Below are 11,763 nucleotides of genomic sequence, written 5' to 3'. Positions count from 1 at the left end.
TTTTCTTTAAAAGTTTGGTGATTGTTTTTGTGACTAGAAATATGTAGTAGGATCTTACCTCGTTTATTCAAGTAGCCTATGGTGAATTGGCTTTGTTACACATCCTTTGCTTAAAGTCACAACGTTAAGTGAGGACTTGCTTTATAAGGCTGACACCAGGGCTGGGGAACATCCTGCCCGCAGGCTGTATAATGCCGGCAAAATCATTTGGTCTGGCCTTGCCGAGGCATTAGGGGCGAGGTAAATACATGCTTAACCAAATATGCAGGCTAACTTCTACGTTAGAAGCTTTGTACGGCCCCCAAAAGATGCTATACATATCCAAATGGCCCTTCGCAGGGTTCACAGGAGACATGGGTGGGAGGCTGTGGGGGAAAGCTGCAAAGACAATGTGACTTTTTTTAAAGTATATTTTTGTAAAGAAACAAACAGACTCTCAAATTACAGCGGGGAGGGTAGGGAGATATGGGGGAGATAAGAGATCAACCAAAGGACTTGTATACATGCATATAAGCAAAACCAATGGACGAAAAACTCCGGGGAGGAAGGGTGGGGTGGGAATTGGTAAGATATGTACACATATAATACCTTAATTTAAAAAATGAGAAAAAAAATTAATAACATAAATAAATAAATAAATTTTTATTGATTTCAGAGAAGAAGGAAGAGGGAAAGATAGAAAGATCAATGAGAGAATCATTGATCAGCTGCCTCCTGCACGCTCGACACTGGGGATCCAGCCTCCAACTCAGGCATGTGCCCTTGACCCGAATCGAACTCGGGACCCTTAGGTCCGCAGGCCGACCCTCCAAACTCTGAGCCGAGCCGGCTGAGGCTACAATGTGGCTTCTAAATGGATTTTTCCCGGTGAGTAAGAGTCCACTTGGTCGGTAAAGGTTAATTGCAGGAGCCGGGCTGGGCAGCGGTTCACAACGCGCCCCGACGTGAGCGCACCCGGCCTGCAGAGGCCGCCACCGCCGCCGCTCTCCGCTGGGCTCCGGGCTCGCCGGCCGCCAGGGGGCGCTGTGGCCTCGAGCCGCCCGGGCCCAGGCGCTTCCGGGCACCGGGGCCCGCGCCGCCGCCGCCGCCATCACCGCCGGCGCGTCCCCGCCGCGCGCCTCTCGGGCCGCCGCTCCCGTTACCGGGGCAACGGCGCGCCTCCTCCTGCGGGCCGGGAGCGCCTGTCCGCGCCATTTTCAAACTGTCCCGGCGCCCGAGCCCGCGTTGGGGCGGAAGGAGCCGACGAGGAAGGCAGGCTCGAGGGCGGCGATGCGGCCGCAGACGGAGGGAGCGGCGGCCGGAGCTCGGGTGAGGGCCCCGCGGGGGCTGCGGGGGCGGCGCCGTCGCCTCCCGGGCGTCCCGGTGGCCAGGCCGGGCCTGGCAGGGCGCTGCCGGGAGGGGGGCCGCGCGGCGCGGGGGGACGTGGGCCCGGCGGGCGCGGTGCGGAGAGGCCCGCAGGCTCGGCTTCCGGCCTCCCTTGCCTCCCTGCCCGCGTCCTCCGCGGCCGAGGGGGCGCCGGCCCGCCGCCGCCCGTGGGCCGGTTGGAAAGTTAAATGCCCGCCGCGCTCGCAGTCCTCCGTGCTCTTTGTGAACGGAAGCGCCCGAAGCGAAGCCCGGGCGGGGCCTGTGGTGCTCGCCCCGCACCGAGGCGACACCCCGCCTCCCTCCGGCCTCTGCCGCCCCCGGTGCCGCCGGGCCTGGGGCCGCCCTGGGCGCCCCCTGCCCCCCGCGCCGGGCGCCCCGAGGGGCGGAGGTCCCCCTGCCCCCGCGCCGGGCGGCCCGCCCCACGGCCGGGCTGTTCGCTGGACGGGCCAGCGCGGACCCGCGGCTGGAGGATGGAGTGGGGCAGGGGCTGGAGGCGGAAGCCCACGGGAGAGGAAAGGCTCGTAGGTGTGTGTGTGATTTTGTCCTTGGGAAGATTTTGATCTTTTTCATCAGTTCTTTGCTGATTTTTTAAAAATTCACTTTTATTTTTTCTCTGCCTCCTTCCCTCTCTCTGTTTCCCCTTCTCTCTTCCCACTATCCCTCCTTCCCCCTTTCCCTCCCTCTTTCTTTCTCCCTTCTTTTCCCTCCCTCCCCCTTCCTTCTCTCTTTTCCCTCCCTCCCCCTTCCTTCTCTCCTCTCCCTCCCTCCCTCATCCCCCATCTCTCCCTCCTTCCTCTCCTCCTCCCTCCCTCTCCCTCTCTCCTTCCCTCCCTCTCCTCGTGTCTCTCTCTCTTTCTCTCCCTCTCTCTCTCCTTCTCTCTCTCTCTCTCTCTCTCTCTCTCTCTCTCTCTCTCTCTCTCTCTCTCTCTCTCTCTCTCTCTCTCTTCTCTCCTTTCCCTCCCTCTCCCCTTCTCTCTCTCTCTCTCTCTCTCCCTCCCTCCCTCCCTCCCTCCCTCCCTCCCTCTCCTCCCCCCCCCCCCCCTTCCCTCTTTCCTCCCTTCCTTTCCCCGGGTAAGGAAGTGTTATTTCGAGGTAACCAGAGTTGGTACCAGACAGAGGGAGGGTGTGAGTGGTGAAGCCGGCTAGTTCTTGGTGGGACCGGTGTAGTCCTGATGTCACCTGCATCAGCCAGGTCCCTTCTTTGGCAGGAACTCAGGCAGTCCAAAGGGACAGCGCGCAGAGGAAGAGGTCGGGGAGCCGGGGAAAGGGAGGTCTGTGGGGTGGAGTAAGCAGGGAGAGGTCCCTGTGATGGGAAGCTGAGGTGGTACCACAGTCAGTGCTGGGCCAGGACTGGGTTCCTCACTGCCCGCCCGCTGGGGACCTGTGGTTTGGGAAAGCGCCTCCGGGGGCACAGCCTCTGCTCATCCTGGAATCCAGAGGCCTCTTTGGCCTCCTCTGCCTGACCCAGTAGCTGTGAGATTTCACTTCTTTATAAATCCTGAAGAACAGTAGCGCTGTAAAGCAGTTTTTATTTGGTCTGGAGTAATAGGGCTGTATTTTCCTGACAAAGGATAGAAAAGAGCTAGTTTTCTAAATAAGTGATTTAAAAAATATATATATATATAATATATATATATATATATATATATATATATATATATATATATATATATTTTTTTTTTTTTTTTTTTTTTACAGAGAGGAAGGGAGAGGGATAGTTAGAAACATCGATGAGAAACATCGGTCAGCTGCAGCCTGCACCCTCCCCACTGGGGTGTGCTCTTAGCCAAGGTACATGCCCTTTACTGGAATCGAACCTGGGACCCTTGAGTCCGCAGGCTGATCGATGCTCTATCCACTGAGCCAAACCGGTTGGGGCAAGCAGTGATCTTTTGATAACTAAATTTTAGGGCAGACTGATAGAGAATAGGCTCATAAATATTTTAAAAGACAAGGATAAAAGCGTGTATAGAGACATGCGTGGTTTTTTTTTTTTTTTTTAATAATTGAAGTAAAGTTTAGCACAGATCTTAAAAGTACTTAACCGAAAAGCTTTGATAAATGTGTATACTTGTGTAACCACTACCCCAGTCAATATATTTTCATCACCCCAGAAAGTTCCCTCTTAACCCCTCCAATCAGTCTCCACCCACCCACATGGCCCCAGGCAACTGCTGTTCTAATTTCTGTCCACTTAGTTTAATTTTTCCTGTTTTTGAACTTTATATAAGTGGAATTATACAATATATGTGGGTGGCTTCTATTGCTCAAATAATGTTATTCAAATTCATCTTTGTGGTTGATATGTATCTGAAGTTCCTTCTCATTTATTTATTTATTTTAAATATATTTTTATTGTTTTTTTTTCAGAAAGGGAGAGGGATAGAGAGTTAGAAACATAGATGAGAATCATCGATCAGCTGCCTCTTGCACGCCCCCTACTGGGGATGTGTCCGCAACCAAGGTACATGTCCTTGACTGGAATTGAACCTGGGACCTTTCAGTCCGCAGGCCAACACTCTATCCACTGAGCCAAACCAGTTAGGGCCCTTCTCTTTTTATTTTTGGGTAGTACTACATTGTATAAGTATATCACAGTTTATCCTGCTGTTGAAGAATATATAGTTTTTATTTTTTCATTTTGGGGCTATTATGAATAAAGCTGCTATGAATATTCTTGTAGAGTCTCTTTGTAAGTTGCTTATTTTCATTTCCTGAAGTAAATTCCTAGGAATGAGATTACAGAGTTATAGAGTAGAAGTATGTTTAACTTTACAAGAAATTGCCAGGTATTTTCCACAGTGATTTTGCACGCTAGTCAACAGTGTAAAGATTCTAGTTGATTCAAATCCTTGACAACCTTTGAATTTAGCCATTCTAGTATGGGTGAAATTGTACCTCATTGTGGTTTTAATTTGTACCAGGTGTACCGGTTAATAATGCGGATTTTGTAATCAAAGAAAACACAATTTCAAGAGAAACATCAAAAGTCCTTTATTCAAAGTAATGTCCACCGGTAGCTACAATCTTTCAGGTAATTTGTGGATACCGTCCCAATAGAACTTTCCTTTTTGAGGCAAACCATTCAGAGACCCAGTTTTCCACTTTTGTACGTTCTGAAGATGTGCTCAAAAAGTGAATGTGTCATTGATAGAACAAGTAATAACCTGAAGGAGCAAGGAGTGAATACAATGGGTGGGTTAATACTTCACAGGCAAGATCTTTTAATGTATTTTTAACTGGTTTTGAAGTTTATGATGGTGCGTTATCATGAAGCAAAATTACTTTGCCATGTCTTCTGGCATATTCTGGTTGTTTCACGATCAAAGTGTGGTTCAAATCAATTATTTGTTGTTGGTGGTGATCAGTATTAACGGTCACACCTGGTTTTAGAAGCTCATAATACACCTTACCTTCCTGATCTAACCAAACACAGAGCATTGTCTTCTTTCCAAAGCGATTTGGTTTTGCAGTTAATGTTGATGGTTGACCTGGATCAGCTCATGATTTTGTGCATTTGGAATTTTCAAAATCCACTTTTCATTGCCAGTCACAATTTGATGCAAAAAAACCCCTTTCGTGCTGTTTGAAGCAACATTTTACTCATGACTTTTCAATTTTCCATTTGTCTTTCGTTCAGTTGATGTGGCACACATTTACCTTCCTTTAAAATCTTTCCCTTTGCTTGTATATGATCGGAAATTGTTTGCTGAGCAACGTTTAATCTTTCTGCAAGTTGTTTTTGAGTTTGACACACATCTTCATCCAATAATGTTTGTAATTGTTGGTTTTCAAACTTTTTCAGTTGACTTGGATGTACTTTGTCTTTCACATAGAAATCATCACTTTTAAAGCATTTAAACCAGCGTTCATGTGTATCTTGAGATGGAGCATGTTCACCATAAGCTTCCTGAAGTATACAATAACTTTCAGCAGCATTTTTCTTCAAAATAATGAATTAAAACTTCCCTCAAATACTCTTTTTTTGGCACGAAATTTGATGTTTTTAAGTGTAAAAATATATATAATGTTAACACCTTCAATAAATTTGACATAAGTTTTAAAGCTTGCTGTCAATACAATAAAATAGTGTACATATCAAATCACATATATATCAACATATGTGTAACTCCAGCTACTGAAAAAAATCTGCATTATCAACCGGTACACCTGCTATTTCTCTGATAACTAATGGTTTTAAGCACCTTTTCATGTGATTATTCCATTCAAATATCTTCTGCATGGTGCCTATTAAACTAACCCATTCATTTATAGGTTATTTGTCATTAAGAGGTGAATTGCAAGAGTTCTTTATATATTCCTTATAAAAATGGTTTTTAGATATGAATATTTCCTCCCACTTTGTTTGCCTTTTTGTTTTCTTAATGGAATATTTTAATGAGCAGAATTTTTAATTTGGTGAAGTACAGTTTTTCAAGTTTTTCTTTTATATTTATATTTAGTGCTTTTTAAATAGTCTTCTCTCAGAATTTTCTTCCTACCCTTGGCTCAGGAAAATATTCTTTTCTAGAAGCTTTATTGATTTTCACTTTTTAGATAGAGGTTTATGAACAGATACTCATTTTCTAAAAAATATTTTTATTGATTTGAGAGAGAAGAGAGGGAGAGAGAATCATTGATTGGCTGCATTTTGCATGCCCCACACGGGATTGAGCCCACAATCTGAGCATATGCCCTGACCGGAATTGAACCATGACCTCCTGGTTCATAGGTTAATGCTCAACCCTGAGCCACACAGCCTGGGCCAGATAATCATTTTAATGCAGCAATAAGAATATCATAAGCATTCTACATAACTCAATATAAATATTGCAGAAGTCTGCCTAACTAAAGTGGAAAGAGAATTGTTTCCAATTCAAAGGAATATTTTATTCTTATGAAACAATAATAGTTTAATATATTAATAGTTTATTAATATATAATAAATTATTATAGCTAATATGATATTTCACTCTTTTAGGACTTTAATTTTTGGAAGTGAATAAAGCTAATTTTGGAAGACAAGATGACTACAGCTGCAGAAAGAAAGTATGTTAATATTAGAAAAAGATTGGATCAGTTGGGATACCGCCAGACTCTGACAGTGGAGTGTTTACCCTTGGTAGAAAAACTCTTCAGGTAAAGATGAAAATACAGTTCTAAACCTCTATAATCCTTAATTTTATTTATCTGATTTGATTGAACTTCATGCTACAGTAAAGAAATGGGTAGTTTTTTTTTTTTAAAGCCCTTAAATCATCCAAAGCACATCTTTTTGTTGCAGAGCCTGCTTCTCCATCATGAGTTCAGGCTCTCCATATTGTAGAGCTCCAGGGGTCACCAGTCACACACTACCTTCTAATGTAAACATTTTTGAGGGTTTTCCCTGTGGATAGAATTATAATCTTTTTAATATGGTTTTCTGATATAATTGGGAGTTCTATGTCAGCCTCACCTACTGGTCTTTAGTTACTATTACATTAATAATGTAATTTCTTTAGTTGTTACATATTACCTTATATGTGGTTATTCTTTAGCTGTTATGTATTACCTCAATTGAAGAATACTTTGTGATTTTCTTTTTTAATAATTTTTAAAAATATTTTATTGATTTTTTACAGAGAGGAAGAGAGAGGGACAGAGAGTCAGAAACATCGATGAGAAAGAAACATCGATCAACTGCCTCCTGCACACTCCCTCCTGGGGATGTGCCCGCAACCAAGTTACATGCCCTTGTCCGGAATCAAACCTGGGACCTTTCAGTCTGCACGCCGACGCTCTGTCCACTGAGCCAAGCCGGTTTCGGCCTTTGTGATTTTCTTTACCACATGAACTCTATTACTGTGGTTTGAGCCTGGGGCAGGGAAATTGCTTTGGGAGCTTTTGCACTAGGACAGTGATTTTCTATCGCCATAAGAATTTTTAAAACATGCAATACCTCACTATTTAATCAGCAGAAAAGGGGCACTGATCTCTTTTCCTTTATATTGTCAAATAAAAAGTGACAACAGCCAACACAAAAATAGCTATCCAGTGTGAATAAATCAAAATTATACCTTCTTTTTGGTCATATCAGCAAAAAATACAATGTTTTTATGGTGTGCCTCAGAATTTTAGTAATTAGTCTATGTGTGCCATGTGATGACAGGTTGAAAATCGCTGCGGAGGACTATGAGAGATGATGGGAAGAGAAAATAGATGAAAAATATTTTGTGGGCTTTAGTATGGTCTTTAAAACCCTTCCTCATCTGGCCCCTGCAGCTTCATCTCCTATGTAGTGAACCAGTTGAAGCTCCTAAACATATGGACACTCTCACCCATGGTCTCTCCATATGCTGTTCTATATGCCTGTAAAGTCCCTCTCCTCTCTGTCCCCTTGCCCTCTTGCTTAGTTAGCTATACAGTCTGCTGGGCTTTATTATGTCTCTTACATGCCACCCTAACTACTAATTATTATTGGAAGCTTCCATTTGACTTCCCTTAAGAATTCAAACTCTATTCCTAGGAGACTAGAAACTATACCTAGAACAGGCTGAATACATAATTGGCACTGAAGTATCTGTTGAGTTTATCACATCTATAATAATAAAAGGGTAATATGCTAATTAGACCGATGTCTTCTGGACATTGTTCCAGACGTCCTTCCTGACAAAGCTGGGGCCAGAGGAAAGCCAGCCCAGGTCCTGGGTGCCTGTGGGCGGCCCTACGAAGCCAGTCCAGGTCCCAGTACCTGCAGGCTGCCTGAGGGAAGCCAGCCTGGGTCCAGTTGCCTGCGGGCAGCCAGAGGAGGGAGGCCTGTGCCAGCAGCTGGGGAAAGGAAGGTCTACTACAGCACAATTTTCGTGCAATGGGCCTCTAGCAGTAGCATAACTTTTTTACAAACTGTCAGTAGAAAATAAGCTCCATGACAGTGAGTTCTTTATTGCTTTCCGTGCTCAATAAGTATTCTTGGGAGTAAATATACAACTAGTCTGTGTTCTTTGAGGCAAGGAACTAAATCTTATTTATTCTGTACCTGTCACTTAGCATGTAGCAGGCACTCAATAAATATTTGCTGAAAAAACAAGCAGGTTCACAGATTCCACAGGATCAGGTGATTAGTGGGGGAATAAGCAAGATGGGAGACTAAAATATGATTCTAATTATGTGTACACAGGTTTGTGCACCAGTGGGGTCCCTTGGCCTGGCCTTCCAGGATAGGGCTGAAACCAGCTACCCAACATCCCCCGAGGGGTCCCGGATTGCGAGAGGGAGCAGGCCGGGTTGAAGGACCCCACCAGTGCATGATTGGGGCTGGGGAGGAACCGCAGGAGGGCTCCAGGGTGTGTGCAGACCATATGACCAAAGTCCTGATCAGCTGGACTCCAGTAGCAAGCTAACCCACGGGTTGGAGCATCTTCCCCCTGGTAGTCAGTGCAAGTCATAGCAACTGGTCAAATGGTCGAACAAATAGACACTTAACATATTAGGCTGTTATTATATAGGATAATTTATAACTTAATCTTGTTTTGAGAAATTTTTTAATGCTTTGTATCACCTTGAAAGGTTCCTAATTATTTGTTTTTATATTTGAATTCACTTGGTATTTAACTTATTTCAGCCTTTTATAATTATACTAGAGTCCTGGTGCACAAAATATGTGCGGGGGGGGGGGGGGGGTGTCCCTCAACCCAGCCTGCACCCTCTCCAATCTGGGACATCCCTCTCACAATTCAGGACTGCTGGCTCCCAACTGCTCACCTGCCTGCCTTCCTGATTGCCCCTAACCACTTCCACTTTCCAGCCTGATCACCCCCTAACCACTCTGATGCCTGCCTGATTGATGTCTAACTGCTGCCCTGCCAGTCTGCTCCCAACTTTCCTCCTCTGCTGGCCTGGTCACCCCTAACTGCCCTCCCCTGCAGGGTTGATCACCTTCAACTGCCCTCCCTTGCAGGCCTGGTCCCTCCCAACTGCCCTTCCCTACTGGCCATCTTGTGGTGGCCATCTTGTGTCCACAATGGGGCAGGATCTGTGACCACATGGGGGCAGCCATATTGTGTGTTGGAGTGATGGTCAATCTGCATATTACTCTTATTAGATAGGATAGAGGCCTGGTGCATGGGTGCTGGGGGCCTGCTGGTTTGCCCTGAAAGGTGACCTGGATCAGGGTGGGGGTTCTCTTGGGGCGTGGGGCGGCCTGGATGAGGGGCTTGGGGTGGTTTGCAGGCCAGCCATGCCCCCTGGCAACCCAAGCAGAGGCCCTGGTATCTGCAATTTATTTACCTTCTACAATTGAAACTTTGTAGCCTTGAGTGGAGGCTTAGGCCGGCAAGGGCATGCGGAAAGCTTGGCTTCCTCTGTTGCCTGGGAAACCCAAGCCTTCCTCCTGCCATCTTGGTTGGGTTTATTTGCATACTCGCTTTGATTGGCTGGTGGGCGTGGCTTCTTAGCAGAGTGATGTTAATTTACATATTACTCTTTTATTAGGTAGGATTTTTAGTTATTAGAAAGTTAATAGAATGTTTTCTTGTTTTTACATTTTTTATTCTTTAATTCTAGTGACCTGGTTCATACAACAGAAAGTCTTAGGAAATCAAAATTATCTGCTGTGAAAGCCGAAAAAGAAAGTGCCAATTTTGATTTTGTTTTGGAACCTTACAAACTTGAAAATACAAAATTGAGCAAGGAAAATAATGAATTATACCTGGAATTAATGAAACTGAGAGAACAATCGGCCCAACACATTAAAGGTAAAATGTTCTGATTTTTCTTTTAATGCCATATTTTTGCTCCCTTTCATTTTATGTATAGGAAAGGCTAGTCTAATTTTAAAACTATTGATTAGATAATGTGGTAGTCCTTTTGTAACAGCTCTTGAAATTCTGTAGGGTTTGTTGAAGAGTTCCTGAGAAGTAAAATAAATTTTCATTCCGTATCTGTATTTGTGTATACTGTAACTGGATTAAAATTTTAGATTTACAATTGCTAGAAAAAAGGTTAACTGCTAGAACTGAGGGAATGTTCTCGAAACAACTTTTGTTTTTCATATACTGAAATTAAGAGGATTAAAGTAAGTTAAAAGCCTACTTCATTCTGATTCTTTAATCCATTTTTGAGCTAGAAGGTACAATAAAATTACTTCAAAAATACTAGGCAAAGAGTAATTATATGGCTATATTACTGTAAATTCTTACATTCATTTGAAAGCCCTGTCTAAAACCTGGCATGAATTCATAATTTCTTAGCTTTATATCCAATTTACTAGGTCAAAAGCCGTGGTGAATGAATATTACAGCAGAGAAAAAATATGATTACCTCTTGTGCTTAATGAGTTATTTGCAGTTTTGTTAATAGTAGTAGAAAAGGTAGTAGCCTTTCAAACAAAGCATGCATAAGAATTAGGTAGAGCCTTCAAATTGGGAACTTTTTGTATTTTGTGAAGTGGAAGAACTCCATAGATTTCTTGATCTGTAAAATAGTCTTTTAATCTTTTAAGAGCTGAAAACTACATTGAAGGAGAGTACACGTGAAACAGCTGATCTGAAATTTCTAAATAACCAGTATGTTCATAAACTCAAACTTTTGGAGAAAGAGAGCAAAGCTAAGAATGAAAAAATTCAACAACTTCAAGAAAAGAATTTGCATGCTGTTGTACAAACTCCAGGTACATCAGTTCCTTCTCTAAACAAATTATATACATCTAATCTTTTAAAGATCTTTAAACTACTAACTGAAATGGGACTTTGGATTAGTCATGCTTAGACTTTAGTATTTGAAAAAGTACCATATGTTTGGATAGTCACATAAACTTCTTGATATACTTCTGAATATCCAGATAGTATTTCTTACATATGCTTAGAAACTTGTAATAGCTTCTCAGCTGTAAGAAGACTAACTTTAATGCCCAGAGTTTTATTTCCTTAATCTCTGTTTTAAATTCTCTTTCCTATTATTGTTATTATCCTATGTAATAAAGAGGGAATATGCTAATTAACCATCACTCCATCAGAAAGATGGCTGCACCCACAGCTGAAGCCAAGTTCCCTTAAGGAGCCTTAACAAGCAATCAGCAGGGGCCTGAGGCTATGCCCTCCCACACCCCCTTGGGCTTGACGGAACTTCAGGCAACCCCCCCCCCCCCCCCCACACACACACACACACACACACCTGGCAGGGCTTGACGGGATCTCAAGGTGTACTTTCCATCCTGGTGCTGGACTAGGGGACCTCAGGCTGCTCCCCACGCCCCAGGTGGGGCTTGACAGGGGACTTCAGGCTGCGCCCCCCACCCCAACACCAGGCTGGGGAACCTCAAGCCACATACCCCACTCCAGCACCAGGCCAGGAGACTGAGGCTACACCCCCCTGCCTGGCGGAGCTTGACAGAGGAACTCAGGCCACACCTCCCACCCACTG

General features: G+C 44.1%; 1 protein-coding gene across 3 annotated transcripts in view; it reads left to right on the top strand.

Moving 5' to 3' along the window:
• The first annotated feature begins 1,055 nt into the window (after positions 1-1,055).
• The window catches only part of CEP135 (centrosomal protein 135), an 82,541-nt gene continuing 71,833 nt past the window's right edge, over positions 1,056-11,763 (top strand). For all 3 annotated transcript variants that reach the window (XM_084899176.1, XM_084899174.1, XM_084899175.1), the window contains exons 1-4: positions 1,056-1,308; positions 6,347-6,504; positions 9,907-10,097; positions 10,844-11,011. In XM_084899176.1, the coding sequence (XP_084755302.1) occupies positions 6,392-6,504; positions 9,907-10,097; positions 10,844-11,011 (472 nt within the window). In that variant the 5' untranslated portion in view covers positions 1,056-1,308; positions 6,347-6,391. The remainder of the gene's footprint in view (positions 1,309-6,346; positions 6,505-9,906; positions 10,098-10,843; positions 11,012-11,763) is intronic.

The sequence above is a fragment of the Pipistrellus hanaki genome (genome assembly GCF_964339955.1).
Source record: "Pipistrellus hanaki genome assembly, chromosome: 1".
NCBI classification, from domain to species: Eukaryota; Metazoa; Chordata; class Mammalia; order Chiroptera; family Vespertilionidae; genus Pipistrellus; species Pipistrellus hanaki.
Note: the sequence above shows the minus strand (reverse complement) of the source record. Positions and strands in the feature narration are given on the sequence as shown.